This window comes from Bos grunniens, chromosome 6 (assembly GCF_055505025.1).
Source record: "Bos grunniens cultivar Pamir isolate PY7600 chromosome 6, Bosgru_T2T1.0, whole genome shotgun sequence".
In the NCBI taxonomy this organism is placed as follows: domain Eukaryota; kingdom Metazoa; phylum Chordata; class Mammalia; order Artiodactyla; family Bovidae; genus Bos; species Bos grunniens.
The window spans coordinates 34,568,318-34,590,058 of NC_141170.1; the positions used below are offsets into that span (position 1 = coordinate 34,568,318).

The 21,741-nt window shown below is 36.1% G+C and overlaps 1 protein-coding gene across 3 annotated transcripts in view; it reads right to left on the bottom strand.

Annotated features, from left to right (window-relative positions):
* The window catches only part of STAP1 (signal transducing adaptor family member 1), a 30,399-nt gene extending 9,477 nt beyond the window's left edge, over positions 1–20,922 (bottom strand). The window contains exons 1-5 of one of the 3 annotated variants that reach the window (XM_086405586.1): positions 20,702–20,909; positions 11,797–11,868; positions 6,209–6,322; positions 4,423–4,479; positions 1,338–1,510 (exon numbers count right to left, since the gene is read on the bottom strand). In XM_086405586.1, the coding sequence (XP_086261712.1) occupies positions 1,338–1,510; positions 4,423–4,479; positions 6,209–6,322; positions 11,797–11,868; positions 20,702–20,821 (536 nt within the window). In that variant the 5' untranslated portion in view covers positions 20,822–20,909. Of the gene's footprint in view, positions 1–1,337; positions 1,511–4,422; positions 4,480–6,208; positions 6,323–11,796; positions 11,869–20,701 lie in introns of all 3 variants that reach the window. The other 2 variants (XM_086405584.1, XM_086405585.1) reach the window with 2 other exon arrangements.
* Between the last annotated feature and the right edge of the window lie 819 nt (positions 20,923–21,741).

Below are 21,741 nucleotides of genomic sequence, written 5' to 3' on the forward strand. Positions count from 1 at the left end.
TTCCAGTTTCAGTTTATAATAAGCTCTTAGATAAATAATAATTGTTCGTGGTTTCTTTACAGGGATACAAAACATATATATAGTATAGTATAGGAAGTCTGCTATACTGCTATGTCTGCTGAGGACAGCCTGGATGGGAGGGGAGTCTGAGGGAGAATGAATACATGTATATGTATGCCTGAGTCCCTTTGCTGTCGACCTGAAACTATCACAACGTTGTTAATAAGCTGTACGCCAATACAAAATTCAAAGTTATAAAAATATATATATATATATACACATATAGTTTGTTTTGTTGTATGATCTCTTTTAAATAACATACTTAAGGGTTTGTCTGAATCCACTCCTTTGGTATAATATGGGTTTTTAACAGCATTGGTAGCATTTTTATGTGTAAAATTTTGTAGAAAGCACTTCAATTCTTTTGCACTTATAGTAAATATTGTAGTCACTGAAAAGTCTGGTTTTTCAACAGAAAAAAATTTAACTCATAGCAATACACCGAGATATTGAAAAAGTGTTTCTGAGAGGCGGGACAAGGAGTGAGTTTAATCTTCTTTTTATTTATCTGTAATAAACATGTATTATTTGTTTCATTGAGCAAAAAAAAAAAAAGAAAGAAAAAGAAGCAGTCTATGTGACTTTTAACCTATTAATCCTGGTTTCAGCTAAGAGAGTGGCTAGCAGTTTTCAGTGGTTGTAGTACAGATGGAGTACATGTCAGAACCTGATGTCAAAGATGGTACCAGGACAAGTTTCATTGACAAGAAAACCTAGACTCCAGAGTTCACAGTCTTAGTCACACTTTCAACAATATAAGAAGTTAAAAAACGAATGTAGACTGTTGCTGATTTTAGGATGTTCCGTGCCTTTTCATCTCCAATAACACTTTGCTCATTTCACATGGTGTCTTCCTCAAAGTACAGGCTCAAGACGAGTCACTGATTGACCCACTGAGGATAACGTTCAGGTAACTTGGTCCAATTTCCTGATAGAAACTCAGTCAATCATAGAGTTTCATGGTGAAAAAACATCTTTTCCTTCCTTCTACATAGAATTTTTATTTAGATTTGTTCTTTGGGAAAAAAATAACTATTTAGTCTAAAGGTGTGGGTGGAAGGGGATTTCCTTTGTGGTAAGAAACTTAGTTCAAGTCTGCATTTTGTTGATATAACATAGAAGAGGAAATGTGGCTTGAACTCAAGAGCTCAGAGATATACTGTGTATCCACAAGACAGTTATTGTTCCTGGTTTAATGAGTCCAATGACTCTCTCTCCTTGATAACTAGAAACTTTTAACAACCTAATAAGTAAACTGGAGTTCATGGTGCACTTACGCTGGCATAGGGTTCAGTACATCCTCATAATCTTCAACTGGTTGCTTCCCTTTTTCTGGAGATGAGCTTGGTGTCCGCTCTGTCTCAATCCTCCTTTTCTTTTCTTTCTCTAGAACTTCATGCAGTCTAATTACTTGCCCAGGAAGGAGTGACACATGTAGGGGAACTGACAGCTGAAACCAATTAAAGCAGTAGGCAAACAAGAAAGGGAGCCAAGTAACTAACTGGTTTTAGCAAAGATGAGCCTGTTCTGGTCCTAAGAAGCTTCAGTTACCTAACAGAGGTGGAAGGAGAGGATCATGAATAAAGGATCATAGTGTCTTAGATCTGCCTCTAAACCAACTAGTTTCTTCCTCCAAGAAACATTCCTTTTGGTTTGGTCCAAAACAAAGTGTACCTGGCCTTACAAGCTGTTTCAAGTAACAACAAACCTCTCATTTTTTTATTCTGAGCTCACTGGATCTCACTGCCAGGGAAGTCCCAGAGCACCTGCAAGTTGCCCAGCTGTCCCAAAGGTAACCTGGAATAAGTTCCCCCAGCCATATGGCAAATAGGGTTGAGAGAAATATTTGTTAAATGAGAATTGGCAATCAGAGATCCATACTTTTGATGTATTTGTGTTTATATTTTGAATTTTCACTCACACATTAGAATTATGATACTGCTCTACCTACTAAGGTTTTTTAATAACTTGTTTTTAATAGCTTTTCTAGAAATGTGTTTGGATTGAGTCATCTATATTCACCTTAGCTATATTCATACCCCTGATTTAGACTTCGTTATGACCAGCTATGTACTCTTGGAAGTTATCATTTAAATGGTAGAATATTTTTCTTTATGTGAAACTACCTAGCTTAAATAATCAGCTGTGTCTGATTATCATTTTGAGCTCCAGAGTAGGGTATACATTTTCCAGGGGGTGTATAAGAAAGTTCTTTGGAATGTGGGAAGAAAACACTAGAACTTCATTTTCTGTTTACACATTATCTAATGAATCTTAAAGAGTATTCTTCCGAATAACTAACTAATAATCAGTAAGGCATTCCCTTATATATCATTCAGAAAAAAAAAATGAGGAAAAACTGATGAAATGGCTGTCCCTTATTAATTGCCTGTTACGTCCCGAACATCATGCTATTGTAAATCCTCACAGCAATGCTACAAGATAGACATTGCTATTCCTACTTTACAAATTAAAGAGGGGGAAAAAAAAAAAAAAAAAAAGGCTCAGAAGATTAAATAACTAGTCCAGGATCACATAGCTAGAAAGTTGAGGAGCCAGGATTCAAACTCCAGTTTAATTAATTCAAAAGCAATGTCTCTGCACTTTCAACTATAGACTATGTTCCTGAAACTTTTACTAAAGTTGCCCTAACGACAGTATGGTATGAATGTATACACAGAGTGACCTGGGAACATTGTGCACAACTGGTGGCTCAGTGGTAAAGAATCCACTTGCAATATAGAAGGAGACATAGGTTTGATCCCTGGGTTGGGAAGATCTGGAGGAGGAAATGGCAACCCACTCCAGTATTCTTGCTTGGAAAATCCCATGAACAGAAGAGCCTGGCGGGCTACAGTCCATGGGGTCACAAGAGTCAGACATGACTTAGCAACTAAACCACTACTAGCACAGCATTTGAGGCAAATTGTCACCTTTTGAAAGTGCACATGAATTTTATTTTAATTCTGCACATTTTAATTAAAAAACAATGCTTTTTATCCTTACCCCAGGGGAGAAACTAAAAACAAACATTTTGTGCCAAAACGTCAAATATAGTGTTCTAGGAAAAATGTAACCCAAGTTTTTTCCCAGTAGTTTTAGTATATTCCTTGATGCCTAACCACACACCTTTGGGATATTGTACTCCAATATAAGAAGTGTCAGACCACACACAACAGTGACTTTCCATAACAGAGGGAAGGAATGCAGGTCCCCAAAGAGCTTCTCCCTCCCCTCAAGTCAATACTCCTTTTACATCTCTAACAATCCTACTCTTCTAGCTTCCTGTGACTTTCCTATGTGGTAGTTGAACCTCCAACTTGTATTTGTTTTTGCCTGAAAGTACAGTACTTATTTCATGTGAATGTAAAGCCTTTACTTAGAAACTAACTTTGGATAAAGTCTGTCTTTATCTGACCCTAACAAACATGGGAAGTTTTCACATCCTCTAAGAGTATTAGAAAACATGGTGCCCTTTAGGGAGTTGGTTTTCAAAGTACCTCATGTTTCTTAGTGGATTTATTTAAAATAATGGTATTTATCTTGCTGCAACAGTTGACTATAACTGTTCATAGGTAGATCTTACTGTTTGTCTCAGATAAGATACCACAGAGTTGAACAGATAAGCTTCCCTTTGTCTTAAGACTCACTAAAAAAATGTTGAAAGGTCACTTTTCATTTTGATAGTCTGTCCTTGTCATATTGCTTATGTTATTCATAAAATCTGGGGCTTCCCAGTGGTAAAGAGTCTGCCTGACAATGCAGGAGACAACAGAGACACGGGTTCCATCTCTAGATTGGGAAGATCCCCTGGAGTAGGAAATGGCACCCCACTCTAGTATTCTTGCCTGGAAAATTCCATGGACAAAGGAGCCTGGCAGGCTACAGTCCTCGGGGCTGCAGGTCAGATGTAGCTGAGCAACTAAGCACAGCACATTCATAAAATCCACCTCTGCATTTCATAAATATGTGTTAAATGAATAAAAAGGAGATGGAAAATATTTTAGAAGATGCCATGTAGCTCTGAATATCAGAATACACAAAGGACCGCTGTGTCCAAAGGATAAAACTGAAAAGTAGATCTCCCTGACCACCTGTTATTCACCAGCTAGAATCATTGCCCTGTTGATTTTCTTCATAATGGTTATCGCAATTTTAAATTTTCTTGTTTTGTTTTCTTGCTTATTTTCTCCTTTTCATTCACCCACTAAAAATAAAAATTTCATGAGTAAGTGTAAAGGTTTATATCTGTACTTTTCAATTACTATAACATCAATCCCTTCAGTCATCATGGCTCATAGTAAGTGTTCAGTCAGTAAATATTTGTCAAATGAGTAAGTCAATCAAAAATGTCCTTCTTACCTCTGTTACTGTAAGAATGAAGCCTCTCCATTCTTCCCCACTTTCTGTATTCTCTATCTAAAGATGAAGACAAAAACAGATAAGGACAAAGAGGGAAAGACATGAATAACTATGAACGTTAATACTTTTATTAACTTAGAATAACTTTAGAATTTCACATGACTGTTTTATAAGACCCCAAATATGTAAGCCCTCAAAACCCAGCAAGACTGACAAAATGCATAGTCTTCTACTGAAGCACAAAGTTTTAAAAAGTCAAGTATTTTTTAAACCACTTAAAATCAGTTAAGCAATAATTCAATTTTCTTTCTGCTTAGAACTATTATTGTGTATTTGTTATGAAATATTTCCATACCATTTTCTTTTGTCAGAAGACAGAAGTACATAGCTTTAATCTGTTTGCTTATTAAACAAGTAAAATTGCACATATTTATTTAATTTGAAAAAATGTCAGTGTTAGCACACTTATTTCTGCAGTTGTCAGTTCACAGTTACTCCCCCTACTGATATTTAACACTGACTGGCTTTAAGTTTGAGGCAACCAAGTAGTAAGTTACCTTAAAAGTTTCCAATTTTTAGCTCTAAATATTACTGATACAGCCAACGTTATTAAGTGCTTATTATTAAGTGGCAGCTACTGTTCTAAGCATTTCAGCTATATTAACTGATTTAGTCATGGCAATTGTGCAAAAAAATGACTTTTTAAAAAAATTTCATTTCACAGATTCATTTAATAGATACTCACTGGGTGTCTTTAAGTGCTAGGCACTTTTATGTACTAGTTTACACCTAAGAATAAAACAAAACTCCTTATTCTCATAGAGTTTAGGATCTAGTAAGGAATAAATAATAAACATAATTGTGAGTAAATGTTTTAACTTCAAGTGGAAATAAATAAAATAAAAAGTAGAGTAAGATTAAGAGAGACTGGGAACTCCATTAGTGGTGAGGGGAGAGGGAAAACAGCAGCAATTTTAATAAAGTGGTCCAGCTAGGCCTCAGTAAGAGGGTTACATCTCAGTTAAGACTTCTGGATGAAGAAACCAAGGCAATAAAGAGGTTAAGTAAGTTGCCTATAATTACACACAAACAAATAAAACAACCAGAGTTCAAATCTGGGCATCTGACTCCAAGGTTATACGCTAAATGCCACATCAGAATTATCCAGGGAGCTTGCTTAAAATGCAGATTCAGAGGCCCAGGCTTGGGAATGGGACCTCACATTTCCTGAGTACAAGTGATTTCTGGTACATTGAAGCTAAAGGAGCAGTGCTTTCAAGATTAAATCCAACTACATCTTATTTAATTGCAAGTTAATTCTCTATGTTGCAGTTGTTGATTGACTTTCACTGGCTCACTTTCAATGTCAATTCAAGAATAAAACCTTTTCCTATATAGGTACTGGTATACAGTGGTAAGTTTAACAAACATACCTCTACCTGTGTAGAGTTTATACATGTCTCAGAATCATCTGGGAACTCCGTGAATGCTGAGTTCTTGGATGCCAATTCAAGAACAACTTTCTAAAAACACCAGGTGGGATGGATTTCTGACTTTGCCAGAGGACAGAAGTATATGGTTTCAGTGTGCTTGTATACTAAACAGGGAATGTGCCCTTTCAAATCCTTATTTAGAAAACTATGGTTCTTGGCAAAAGACAAGAAATGTTAACAAAATATAGGACTTGGTGCTCCTCACATAATTCCTTTAATTCCTTTTAAGATTTTGAAGAGATGAATGCTGTTTATAACTATGACTTGTTTTAGACTAATTTCTTCTCACTCACCTTCAATTGTACGTCCTCTTTTGGCAAAACAAGGGTGAATTTTACACAGTTCTTTTCAGTTGAATTCTGATCAGTAAGGCATGTAAGGTCTATTATATCTAACTTGTCAACATACTGCAAAGATAAAGGGAAATCTCATTAAATTACTTCATGAGTAATATATATTGATATTAATTATAACAGGAAGGAAAATAAATAATATCTTCATTTCAACTTATTTGTACTTGCCATGGTATCCTGGCTTTCAGCTGTGCGTGGCACCCCTTCCCAACCCAGAAGGCACTGGAAAATGTATTATGTGGTGGTGGACTCAACTGGCTCATACTTGGAAAAGCCAGTTGAGAAGTTTTCAGGAATTTTGCAAGCCAATTGTTAAGCATAGCCATTATTAAAAATTAAATTATATAAATATAAAATTAAATAAATCATATTAGCAACAAAGGTAATTAAAATTCAAAACTCCTGTTTTCCTAGTTATATTACTATCCATTTGGCCAAAATGTTTGTTCAGGTTTTTCATGTTTATGGAAAAATGTGAGAACTTTTTTGGCCAACCCTAATATATAGCATTCTCTGTGCTCTTGCATTTATTTATATCTTCATTTCTATGTAGTGAAAATGCTATAAACGTACTGTGATGATGTGCTGCTGAACCTTTCTTTCCAACCCCATGTACAGTGAAATAACATCGATAGGGTGAAATTAGTCATGGTGGGAGTTTTTACACCATGAAAATTGGCAAACCTTACTGGTGGCTCAGCAGTAAAGAATCTGCCTGCAGTGCCGGAGACTCAGGTTCAATTCTGGGTTGGGAGGATCTCCTGGAGGAGGAAATGGCAACCCACTATAGTATTCTTGCCTGGAAAATCCCATGGACAGAGGAACTGGTAGGCTACAGTCCATGGTGTTTCAAAAGAGTCAGCCATAACTGAGCGACTAAACAACAACAACAAATTAAGGTTTGATTTAGGTTTTGTTTTGTTAATTGTCCAAGGAGCCCACAAACTTTTTCTACAAAGGCTAGATAGGATATGTTTTAGGCTTTGAGGTCCATATACAGTTTTTGTCGCAAATGCTTGTTTTTTTAAACAACACTTTAAAAATGTAAAAAATATTCTTAGCTCATAGACTATACAAAAACAGGCCATAGGCTAAATTTAGCTCAAAGACCACAGTTTGCTGATCTAAACTTCAGAAAGTGAAGGGGAAAATGTCAGTACTGCAGATGAAATTTTAAAGTTTGCTGTCTCTCAAGCTTTTTCATTGTAAACAGAACAAAAAAATGACAAAATATTCTTCCATAATTCTAAAATCATTATCTCACTCAACAAAGATGTTGCTCATGTCACTGACAAATGGGTGACATTCTTACATACATAATTATTGCTTTGCTTGCCTCATACTCATTAATGTAAACAAAAACATTGGCCAAAATTCATGTCAAATATAATTTAATGACAATAAAAATATTAGAGAGACAGCAGATTGGAAAACAACTCCATTTGTCAAATCATAATTGAATAATAATTGGCTACAGATACAGGTTCAAAAAAATCAGTGAAAGTATTCTGTGAGAATTAATTGCCTATATGGAAGTTAGTAAAGAGTATGTATTTTACTTTTTAACTATGTATTACACATTCTCTGTATCAGTAATATCTATAATAAATATATATGTTCATATATAATTTTTCCTGGAAAGCCATTGTTCAGCATTTACCAAATGCTACTGGTTCAGTTCAGTTCGGTCACTCAGTTGTGTTAAGACTCTTTGCAACCCCATGGACTACAGCATGCCAGGCTTCCCTGTCCTTCACTGTCTTCACCAGAGTTTTCCCAAACTCACGTCCACTGAGTCAGTAATGCCACTGAACCATCTCATCCTTTGTCACTCCCTTCTCTCCCTGCCCTCAATCTTTCCCAGTATCAGGATCTTTTCCAATGAGTCACTCTTTGCATCAGGTGGCCAAAGTGTTGGAGCTTCAGCTTCAGCATCAGTCTTCAAATGAATATTCAGGATTGACATGCTGCTGGTTATAAGGATCCTATTAAGACATTTCTATCTTACTCTAGTATAATAAAAACATTCCTTCTGAATAGTTGGTCTATGTGGTCTGGTCTGTATGCAGCTGACCAGACATGCTCTGCAATATCTGAAAGATTACTACTATCTCTAATCTTATTAGGTATTCTTACATTAGTTATATTTTTTGCTAAATCCCCCTCATTCTTGACTTCTTTTTGTTTCCTTTACTTTCCTCTCTGTTGTGCCCAATATAACTTATTTTATTATATTCTTGTAAGTATACTTATTCTAGTTTTCTGACTAAGGTAAGGCATAAAAATAAGGAAATGAATTTTTTTCCAGAGTTATTCCTGTATTGATATGGTTGAGGGTAAGTCTGGGTTGATCTATTTATCTTCAATGAACAAAGAACAATTAAAAATAGAAGTGGAGGTATAAGGGAAGGGGGACAAAATTTTTAAATTACACAGAATCTTTTTCTGATAAATTATCTAAAGCTAAAGGAGGAAGCAACAAAGGAACAAATGGTGCAGTTAGATAAAGTATCATAAGCTTATCTACTGATTAGAAGAAAGGAGTCTATCTTTTGTTTTTAATTGTAGTATTGAAAAAGCCTTAGTGGCCATCTGTCTAATCTAGCTGCCCTCTGATGCTTGAATTTCCCCCAGGGTATTCCTCCATGCAGTCATCCAGCCTGTGTTGGAACATCTTGAACAACATGAAACTTACATCCTCCACAGCTCTGCCTGTGGCAAGGTTTTTCTTGTACTAAGCTAGTTTTTCCCTAGACAATTTCCATCCATAGGAGCTAGTCCCTCTCCCCTGGAATAATACTAAACAGATTCAGTGACTCTTTCACATGACCCCTGACAGTCTTTCAAATATTTAAAGGCAGCTTTAAATTCTTCCCTTCTTGTTGTTCAATCACTCAGGTGTGTCTGACTCTGTGACCCCATGGACAAGCCAGGCTTCCCTGTCCTTCACCATCTCCTGAAGCTTGCTCAAACTCAGGTCAATTGAGTCGATGATGCCATCCAACTATCTCATCCTCTGTTGTCCCCTTCTCCTCCTGCCTTTAATCTTTCCCAGCATCAGGGTGTTTTCTACTGAGTCAGCTCTTTGTATCAGCTCTTTGTGGCCAAAGTATTGGAGCTTCAGCTTCAGCATCAGTCCTTCCAATGAATATTCAGGACTGATTTACTTTAGGATTGACTGGTTTATCTCCTTGCTGTCCAAAGGACTCTACAGAGTCTTATCCAACATCACAGTTTGAAGGCATCAGTTATTCAGCACTAAACCTTTTTTATTGTCCAACTCACATCTGTACATGACTACTGGAAAAAACATAGTGTTCACTATATGGACCTTTGTTGGCAAAGTAATGTCTCTGCTTTTTGATACGCTTTCTAGGTTTGTCATTGCTTTTATTCCCTTCTTACAGGCTAAGTATCTACAGATCTCATTTGTTCTATCTCTGTGCTTTCTCCTAAACTATCACTGAAAAAATTCCCCAAAAGTCTGTATCCTCTTTTAACAAATGATTCCACAGAATTTCATTATTCCACAGTCTCTTCATGGGTCATGGTTAAGAATGCTGGCTCAAGAACAAGATCTGGGTTATACCCCTTGCATTAGCTTTCTGATCATGTATAAGTTTTTTAATCTTAAATTTGACAGTTCTCATCTAGAAAGTTGGGATTAAAATAGTACCTACTCTGCAGGGTGGTTGTGAAAATTAGATGAGATAATACATGTAAAATGCTTAAATGCTTACTATTTGCCAGCTTAAAGTTCTTAAGTCTTTAGACTCTCTTTAGTCCTTTTATTTACTATTGCATTTAATTTGGGCGGGGGTGGGGGGACTTTATGAGATGGGCTACTGTTTCCATCCTAATTTTGATTTGAAACTGATTATGTTGGAGATCTTTCATTTGTTCCTCTAGAGTCACTTTTATTCCTTCACCATCTAACACTGTGCACCAGGAACAGGAACTCTCTGGACAAGATGAAGGGCTTCCTTCACCTCTGACTTCCGTTGGCCTGGAACACTGGTGAACACTGGCAGGAGATCAAAGGAACAAGGACAGTGAGGTCGGATGTTTATTACTCTGTACAATTGCTTCCTCTGTCAAAGATCACATTCTTTTCAAGGCAGTCTTCCGCTCTCTCAGTACTCTCCTTCTCTTTCCTCTCCTCATAGGTGTGGTAATGGGGCACTGTTACAGAGCCTCAGGTTCTGTACTATCCTTTGTGGTTTTCCTACTTCCTGTCCACTGCTTTGAATATAGTATCGTCATTAAACTGTCTTTGAATTACCTAATTTGAGAGGTCATCTGTTTCCTACCAGTACCCTATCTGATACACTGAGACACAGAGGGGTTAGGTAAATAGCCCAAGATCCCAAAATGGCACCATGAACAGGAGCAGGGCTGGGACAAAACCCCGGTAGTCTACCTAAAGACCATATCCCAATCACGAAATTGCACCTCTCTTGCCATGGAGTAAGTAAATAGTGACTATTAACTCTCTCACATACATGTATTGTACAAGGTTTAGGCCAAGGTCTTTTATTTTCACTGACATCAGTGGGAATTTGGAGACAAGACAGAGAAATTAATTTTGTTAAAATTTATTTTATGGTATTTGAAAACACTTTTATATAAATCTTATCTCTATCCAGAAATATGGTGAAAGATGACCATTTTAAGTTTGTTTTCTGTTTGTTTTTTTAAATGACTTCTGGTTAGCTTACTATTATTAATGGTGCTGAAATGCCTGCAGATAAGATACATCACACACACTCTTTTTCTGTATCTTTCATTCAATCTAGTCATGTGATAACCATGTTCTAGAAGTGTGGGCTACTGCATCCATGGTCTAAAATATTTATATTAAGTTATTGGATTATAAAATCTCATAAGCATAGCATTCCAAGGTAGGCATGTATTTGCTACTAAATGCTACATTTTATTTGTGGAAAAAATGAAATGCACCATTTTCAATTTTTTTGTGGATAAATTGAAATATAAATCAATTATTTAGAATTAATACAAATAAATAATCTCAGAATTTCTTTATTGTTATCCTCATGATTGAGCTCTTCAAAGTCCTGTCTCACGGGGTTTGTTTGTGTCTTTCTAGAAAATTTAAATTGTGACATACTCTATGTTACCAGGCTTTGGGATCATCTAGTTCCCTTCAAATTATAAATACATGCTACAGCAAGACCAAAAGTAGGGGAAATTAAAGCCATCACTTGGTAGTAGGCAATTTGAATCCAGATGTTTAGCTAAAATTTTCACTTCTCAACTAAGTTTTTGTTATCAGGCTCAGAAAGAAAAGAATGCAAAGTTAAAAACATGAGTTAATACCTTCTTCTGAGTTGCCCAGGAAATTTTATCATGAATCACAGATATAGATGTTCTTATTTCAATTGGTTATACTAGAACATCTTCACTTTCAGAAGGCAGAAAATGAATAACAGACAAGAATGAATAACAGAATACTATATGACAAGTATTTATTGGAAAAAAAATTGAATCAGCTGAACATGTCTACTTACTGTTGTACTTTTTTTGTCAGTATAAAAGAAAAGTGTAGTTCCTCTCAACTCTGTCCAGTAATGCTTATACTCCTGCAGGAAAGAGATTGTAAGCATTATTTCATTATGTATACTCAACTATTTTCCTGTTGATATTTCCCTTTGTAACTTTCTTAATTTCTATATGATATATGGTTCTTCTTTATCCTGAGATAAATAACCTACTTTTTATGGCTTAATTTTACATTTAATTCCTCCAATAAATCCTTTACAAATTTTAGTATGTGGCATGTAGTAGGGTTGTAATTTGATTTGTATTTAAATACATTATTTTCCAAAACTTTCCTCATTGATTCAAGACTCAACTTTCTGTGCAGTTTCAATGAAAGCTCGCACCTGTAATCAAAGGATCAGGTTAGAATAAAGCATTTAATGTCTACCTTCCAAGACAGTTGAAAAGATTTAATGGATTAAAACACATAGCATAGTACATGGCTCGTAGTTTAGGTTCAATAAATAGAATATATAGATCAAGGAAATATGAGCAATTGATAATGATAAAAATAACACAATCAAAGCTGAAATTTGAATTCACATTTCATTCATGTGCTTAACATTTCATAATTAACATATTCACTTTATTGTGAGTTCTATAGGAACACAATTTTTTTTAAGTTTAAAATATTTAAGTAGTCTAGTAAGGCTCTTAACCAAGTGAAAGGCTATTTAGATGAAAACTTAACATTCTATGAAGAGTGGCTGTATTACAAAAGAATGGCAAGGGTGGTAGTTGGTGGGGAATGGTTAAAGAATTAAAAAAAAAAAAATCCTTCCACATCTAAACACTTACCTTTATCCCAGCTCTTTGCAAAAATATATTTTGAAAAATTCCAATTAGTTTTATGAACATGTTGATCTTTCCTTCCTTTAGGGTTTACTAAGCTGGGTTTTCAGATGTTAGATTTTCTTGACTTATATGGAGGATCAATGTAACAAAATCAAATGAGGAATTTTTTTCTTTTGCTTATAAATGTGAAGACATTCTTACGTGTTTATGGTATTTTGTATCTCGTTAATAATGACATAGCATTTGCCTTTTTCTGATCAGCAAAACGTTGGTCACCTCTTCAGAATTTATATATTTAATTTTCTCAAATAATGGGAACACTATAACCCATCTTGCTTTAATTTTCCTTGGCTCTCAGAAAGCTCAAGATTAAATTGATTCTGAATTACAGCAACCACCTTTCTCATGGTCTTAATACAACTATTTTCTCACTTTGTCTTTATGGCTGATAAGGTGCTATATTAGCTTTTCCTGTATATCAAGCCACCGTAAAACTTAGTGGACTAAAACAGCAAGCATTTTCTATTTCTCCTCATCCTGTGGCTGACTGATGATACTTTGGATCTGGGTATACTTGGCTATGACTTAATGGTCTAGGATGCCCTCATTCACTTGCTTGGGGTCTTGGCTGGGACTGTAAAATGACTGAGTGTGTTAGTATAGAAATATATTTAGTCTTTGTTCCCAAGTTCCTGGTATAGAGATCCTAAAACACTTGGAATTTCCTAATAGAAGTGTTTTTGTTATTCCTAGTGAACGCCTTTACGTCGTATCGGAATTTTTACTAATGAGGTAATTTAGGATGGGACCCCTAGATAGCTTCAGGATGGGTCTAGTCACCAAAAGAACAAATAATTAGAGGGTTGGAGCTTTCAGCCCCACCTACCAACCTCCAAGAGGGAAGAAATTAAGCTTTATAAAAACTCCTGAACAATGAGATTTAATAAACTTCCATATGCCAGAAGGGTGGTATACCTCATCTCCACAGAGACAGTAAAACACATGCTTAGGATCCTTCCAGACCTTGACCTCTTCATCTAGATGTTCATTTGTTTCCCTTTTCAGTAAATGTAAGCAGTTTTTTCCTGATTTCTGTGAGCCATTCTAGTAAATTGTCAAATCTTGGGAAAGGGCCCTGGGAAACCTGATTTATAGCCAGTCAGTGAGAAGGACAGGAGATCTGGGACTTGTGGCTAGTGGTTGAAGTAGGAGATAGTTTTGTGGGACTCAGCTCTTAATTAAGCTGTGGGGTCTTCACTAAATTTGAAGGTAATTAGTATCAGAATTGAACTGAATTATTGAATACCCAGTTGATATCCAAGAGAATCAGAGAATTGGTTTTTGGTGCTAGAAACCACCCCACTGAAACAAGTGGAATCACACTCCATGCAGTCTCATCTTCCAGTCAGCAGCCTAGACTTGTTCACGTGCTAGCAGAAGGAATGCCCAGGGATTGCTGCTACTGCTGCTAAGTCACTTCAGTCGTGTCCGACTCTGTGCAACCCCATAGATGGCAGCCCACCAGGCTCCCCTGTCCCTGGGATTCTCCAGGCAAGAACACTGGAGTGGGTTGCCATTTCCTTCTCCAGTGCATGAAAGTGAAAAGTGAAAAGGAAGTTGCTCAGTAGTGTCTGACTGTTCGCGACCCCATGGCCAGGGACAAGAGAGGGCAAAACCCAAAGTGCAAGTACTGCCTGATTCTCTGCTTTTGTCGCATTTATCAAAGCATGACCTAATCTAGATTCAAGGAGCAGGAAAATAGACTCAGTCTCTTTATGGAAGGAGCAGAAAAGTCACATTTCCAAGAGTAGTGTATACAGTGAGGATTGAACAAATTGATGGTAGTCCTGCAGCAACCTACATCAGGGGCAGAGATAGAACTTGGAGCACAGTTTCTCTGTCCAAGTCTTGTGCTCTTTCTTCTTCATCCTACCTCTCAACACAGAGTGGGCTATAATATAATGTAATGAACCTGCTGGTTCTTCCTCAACCAATAACTGATGACCAGAGAAAAGAACAATTCCAAAGGGCATAGGATTGACGTTATCAGCCAATAAATAGTCCCCAAAGGAGCAATTATAAAACTGAACAAAGAGATTCTTCCTCTTGTCTGAAATCCAGATGCCAATATATATCTGACACATCTTGGAGTCAAGCAGTTTAATAAGGCAACAGAATAAACCTTAATTTCAGCCCCCATCAGAAGTCTTTTATTTCCTTATTTTCACATAGGATAAAAAAAAAGTTAAAGGCATTGAAATAACCCTTTGCCTGGTGTCTCTGCTGCTTTCATTCGCCCTCCAGTCTATCCTGCATGGTACGGCTAGAATTACCCCCTCTGCAGAGAGTAGGACTGAGTATCTAAGAGCTAAGCCTGGGAGACAGGATCCTCACCTCAGTCCCTTGCCATCATCTCTTAACTCAGCCTACCACACAGAGAGGATGTTCTGCTCTGTTCCTGCCATGTGTCAGAGGGTCTCCAAGAGGGATAGGCAGAGGTTCATTCCGTGGTGGGGGAGCTAATAGCTCATATGCAGCAACTAAGAGTTTGTACGCTTCAACTAAAAAAAAATCCCATATGCCGAAGGAAGATTGAAGATCCCACATGCTGCAACTAAGACCCAAGACAGTCAAATCAATTAAAAAAAAATCATAAAGACTACTTAAATCTGGGGTAAAGTGTCAACACAGTTTTAGCCTTGAGTCTAATCCACATATTGATAGAATTTATTAATAAGAGTAACATTCTTTCCACATGGTAATTTGCATGGGTGTGTGACAATGGTGGCATCTAAAAATCTCTAAAATAGATCTCTTTCAATGGGATTCTGTACAAGAAGAAGATATTTTGTAAACTAGAATAATGAAATTCATTGTCATTCCTATATGAAATCATGCTTTCATACGGTCTTAAGTAAAGAGATTGGAGAAGGCAATGGCACCCCACTCCAGTACTCTTGCCTGGAAAATCCCATGGATGGAGGAGCCTGGTAGGCTGCACTCCATGGGGTCGCTAAGAGTCCGATACGACTGAGCGACTTCACTTTCACTTTTCACTTTCATGCATTGGAGAGGGAAATGGCAACCCACTCCAGTGTTCTTGCCTGGAGAATCCCAGGGAGGGGAGCCTGGTGAGCTGCCGTCTATGGGGTCGCACAGAGTCGGACACGACTGAAGTGACTTAGCAGTAGCAGTAGCAGTAAGTAAAGAGATAGAAAACTGCACTGAGAAATTTGGTTTCAAAAGTTGCTAACCTATACGGTCTAAGATCAGCCCAGTGTTCTGTAAACACTGTGAAAGTATATTGTCACTCTGTTGAAAAAGTACTTGAATTTTCTCAGAATTGACTTGAGATTAAATAATAAAACAATTCAGTTTTATTGTGGAGCTTTAAAAAAAAATCGTATATCTCTTTTTAAGGCTTTTACATTCTGCTCTAATAGGAAGTCTCTCAATGCAAGGAGCAAGTCAAGGATACATGATATTTTGGAACTAGGACAGGGGTGAGGAAGTGGGGAGGAGTTTGGAATATAGGCATATTGGTTAGAGAATTGAATCACAGGTTGTGTACTTTTACTGAAGTATGGCATCTAAGATCAAGGCCAAACCCAATTTTATGATTCCTGGAGGAAAAGAAAACAAGAGAAAAGCCTGTAGTACCACTCTGTTAATCTTCTTAATTAGCCTCATCAGTATTAACCTACCATAAGATAGAAAAACTAAAATCACTAATAGCAGTCAAAGTTTATTGCATTCCCTCTATATATACATGCATACATGCATCTATGCTTCTGAGAAAAATTATAGAGGTATTCAGTCATGAGAGAATGGTATGAATTGCACAGAGTTAATGAGGGATACATGGGAGCATTACTGATAAATAAACATATAGATTTTTAGAAAGGATAAAGGAGGGTTTATTAAATGAGGGAAGAAGCAAGAACAAAAGACACTGAGTTGAGAAAAAGGCAGCCAGGAGGAAAAGGAAGGTTATAAATATCAGTGGGCCCTGTGAACACCAACCACAGCCACAAACCTAAGAATACTTCTAATTTACATTCAATATGCAGAGACCTGCAGGTCATAGTCTTGATTTAGTTTCTGAGAAGTGCTCCTGGAAACTAGTATAATTTAAGTCATCTATAAATATCAATTGTAATGACCAACATATAGGTATATATTTAAATCTACAGAGATAACATAAATATTTTAAAAATTAAATTTGAAGGACCTGTTTTTGAATTAAATACATTTAATACAAAATATCTTATTTTTAAGCAGTCACTTAAATTTTAAGCAGTCACTTAAATGTTCAGTTGCTGAAGAAAAGATACAGAAATGGGCCTTTTGAATTTATCACTAGGTTCATTATCATTAGATGACCTTGTTTGGAGTTTAAGGTGACTATTATTTTCATTCATTAAGCAATTATTTTTGAAAGTCTACTGAGCTTACTGTTGAGCTCAGTTTGATGAAGAATCTAGTGATTAGACATCCCCAACCTTGAGAAACCCAATAAATGGAATTAGAACTTTAGTTTGAAAGGTAGCATGATGTCAAGTGCCTTGCAATAAAATCCCAGCTGGGTTCTTTATGGTGAAGGACTTTGAACATAAACTCTGTGAGCAACAATTCACCCATCTTGAAGTGGATAAAATTATTTCTACCCAGAAGAATTACTATAAGGACCAGAGAGACAGGACATTAAGAGCCTAACCTATCTCCCATGTCAACACCTCAAGAAAATATACTCATATAGTCCATTCGATCATCACAGCAACCCATTCAGTTATACAAGAGAGTAACTGTCCATTTTACAAAACAGGAAACAGATGAAAAGATACGAGGGATTGCCCAAGTTCTACAGGAGGACTGATAAATCTCCTGGCACCCAGGACTCTTTTCTGACTCATATAACTAGTAAAAATGGGTGACAGTGCAAATCCAGTAAAGTTCCTCTCTATCCCCTGTCCCCAATAAAAAGTTCCTTCCTTTTTTTCTCTTCTGAGTGAATAAAGGTTCTTTGCTTAAGGAAGGACGTTGTATAGTAGTCTACAAACCGTGGCACTAAACCCTGGAAGCATGTAAGATGATCTCATTGGGGAAGAAACTTTTAGAATATTTATTTATATTTCATTTATTTCATCTTTCTTAATTCTTTTCTTGCATATAGTCAGTCATTTTTTGGACTTAGTACAGGAGTACATGATAATTTCTGAACAAATTAATATTCTTATGTTAGAGATCTATGTTCAAAATATTTTCTTGAAAGGAGTGTGTTACTTTAAAAATTTGGAAAGCACTAGCATAGAGAACTTTTTGAGAGCACAGCCAAGTCCTAAAATTTTTCTAAATGAATTAGTGGCAGTTGGAGGACTAGTGAGAGAATTGTTACTTTGAAGCTATTTTAATGGTCATATTCTATGTTCAGGCTAATAAGAAGACATATTACATACTATTTTTTTTAATTTGAACACATCACAGTTTGAAGAAACTGTGAGATGTTACCCAAACTCTATCTTATTTTCAAATAGTTCCCCAAAAATGAGAATTTTGTAATTTCTAAAAGCTGTGATGCCATGGGTATCTCATTGTAGCACCTAATGGCTTTTATTCAGAGAAGGCAATGGCAACCCATTCCAGTACTCTTGCCTAGCAAATCGCATGGACAGAGGAGCCTGGTAGGCTGCAGTCCATGGGGTTGCTGGGAGTCGGAAATGACTGAGTTACTTCACTTTCACTTTTCACTTTCATGCATTGGAGAAGGAAATGGCAACCCACTTCAGTGTTCTTGCCTGGAGGATCCCAGGGACACGGGAGCCTGGTGGGCTGCCGTCTATGGGGTCGCACAGAGTCGGACACGACTGAAGCGGCTTAGCAGCAGCAGCAGCAATGGCTTTTATTACCTAATATATCTAATCATCCAGAATTCTAGTGTTGTGGGTTAAGTAAATTTTCCCACATTTTCACCGTAAAAATTATGTATTTTTATGGATTCTTGACCTCGGATTCATGGACCTCTTGGAATTGCGGTTAAAATGGTATATGTTGGCACATTTTCTTAAGGGCAAATCTCCTTAATTCTTAAAAGTGCCCCTGTCAAAGAAGACCTATATACCTTTGGTTCACCTCCCTTTCAAACATTCCTTGGCACTTTGCTGCCACTTGTCTAGAAATCCCAGTATTCTCCTTAACTTTCTCTCATTGCTTCTGTTTTCAAGCACTCTAATTATCACCATGGCCCTCCTTTGAGCGGGATTAAAGACTGATTTTCATATGTTAATAAGAATGTGATAGATAATAAAATAGAAGGAGAATGAATCTAATCTCTAGTATGAGGCAGGTGTTTTATATTTGTTATCCCTTTAATCCTTGAAACCACCTTGTTAGTAGACATTACTGTCATTCTCTTGCTCTCTTTTCTCTGATGTATAAGTAAAAGATACTTTGCTATGAATTCAATTGGAAGCATAAGTTGATTTCCTCCAAAACATTTACACCTATAGTTTATTCTTTCCGTTTCAAAGTATGCTTTCTAAGAAAAGTTAGACTGGCATTCGGGTAAGTGAGTCATCACTTCTGACTAACCTAACCCTCACAAAGGTAGGGGTTTTGTATTTTATGCATATTCTCTGAAACTGAGTGTGATGTTTGGTGCATAGGAAACACAAAATAAACATTGCTTAAATGAATGAATTGATTAAGCACTGACTGTATCCCAGGCATTATACCTTGAGAGGTAAGTCATATTCTCTCCATTTTATAGTTGAGGAAATTTAGTCTCAAGGAAATTGAGTAACTTGTATAAAGTCACAGAATATAAGTGGCAAAACCATTAGGTAAAGACATGTTTTACTGACACTCTAAAATCCTTGTTTTTTCTACTATCCAGACCAATGGAATGCCCTTTTTAAACACTAAAGGGAACCCAGTACCAGAAACAGTCATTACAAAGTCTTTGGAAAAATTTCAATAAATAGACAAGTTTAAATTACAATCTAAAAATTTTTTTCCCAACTCCCCTTTCCTGGCATGTAACTGACAGATATTACTAATTCATGTTTAACACCCATAACAGAATACAAATTACCATGTCTTTCCTCTCCAATATTAAATGATCTGATTATGTATACAAGAAATACGATTGTGCTGCTACAGATATTTTTACGTACACAAATTTTCTGTAAGCATTAATAAATCCTCAGAAAATATATTTTTATAATTAAACATTTCTTAAGGCATTTCTCAAAAACCTAATTTTTTTCTAGCTTCAGTTAATGTTAACATTTCATAAAATTTGACCTAAGTTAATTATTTCTTTTTTTTTTAGTCACAGACACTTCCGTGTTTATGTCTTATTCATTTCAAATTATCCACAATTAGTATTTCAAAAGCACTGATTTTAATTAAAGTTTTCATTTTTATGTTTAAAAAATACAGAGTGCTTTGTGAATTTTCTTAGAGTGAATGTATTTATGTAGTTTAGTGTACACCTATCCACAGAGCACCCTAAGTATCATCTTTTAAAATCAATATCTTGAAAGTGTCTTAGAACATATAACTAACTATACAGAATCTTAAACATTGTCAAGTTTATTATTGTCCCAATTTTTTCAAAAGTTTGTCATAAAAAATAATTTGATCATTATTTGAAAACTTCAATCAAACAGAATAGGAGCCGGTTTTAATTTCAGGAATAGTATAATTTTATCTTAATAGTACATATCATCATGGAAGCATAGTAGTACATTGCAGAGAAAATATATACCAAACATATCATCTTCTAAGCTAAACTTTTCTGTGATGTTTAAATACCTTTTTTGGAAATTTAGGAATTTTTTTTACATTAGTGACTTAACATTAGAACCTTATTATACATAATACTCATATATACACACATATGAGTTCACGCCATATGTTGTATTTAAATTATGCAAATTGGGATCATATTTCTTACCTCAGGAAAGAAGGTTCAATTCTAGCAGAAACAAGAAGGCCCTTGTTTCATCATGTCACCATAAAATACATTTTATATTAAGACAGAAGCTTCTAGCTTAATATGATCATCTGTGGACTTACCTGGTATTCTGACCGCTTAACTGATAAAAAACCTTCAAAGTACAAGGGTAGAGCAGTAATCTTTGACCTTTCTTGGAAGATCCTGCGAGGGGCTGGTTTCGGGGGCTTCTTAGCCATCATACCCTCTCGTTGATATGTGGTTTGTTTCAACTTTATCCAGTTTCAGACAAAATGAGATCTCCCTTGTGTGCGAGCAAAGGGCAACTGTTCAAAGAGGAAGTGCCAGCTAAGAGTTTAAACCACCAATAGGACACATGCACACTTTTTTTTCTTTACTTTTTGTGAAGTAAGAAAGAACAGGCGTAGACCAACTTTGAGAGGGTAATCTCTCAGGAAACTACATGTGTTTAGAATTACAATAGCAAAATAAACAGAAAAGTAATATCACCAGAGGATGAAAAGAACAGATGTGGAGATTATGGACTTTCAGGGAGACACCAAGGTCATGTTTGTTTTCTCCCACCTTTTTTGTTTGTTGCTGCCCATTTTTATCCCAAGAAGACATGACTTGAATTAGTTCCACTTCATTAAAAATTACTTCATAGGATAACTGTATTAATACTATTCTGTTTTAGGTACAGCTGGTCTTCTATCCAGATTCTACATGGATTCAATTGACTATGCATAGAAAATTTTAGAAAAAAAATTCAGAAACTTCCAAAAGGCAAAACTTGAATTTCCCATGTTTTGAAAACTATTTTCATACATTGTATTAAGTATAATAAATAACTGAGATGATTTAAAGTATACAAGAGGATTTTGTAGGTTATATGCAAATGCTCTGCTATTTTATATAAGAAACTTGAGCATTCAAGGATTTTGGTATCGGTGGGGGTCCTGGAACTGATCACCTACTGATAGCACGGGAGGACCGCATTTCAGAACTGAACTTTGTTTAAATTTTTAGAAAAATGGTGCTATTTATCCCACACCCATTTTGATGGTTCACTAAATGTAAACTGCAGTTATGGGAATGTGATATTTTTCCCTTCTTTGTCAATCAATATTTTGAGTTGGTCATTTACCAGTGGATATTTGGA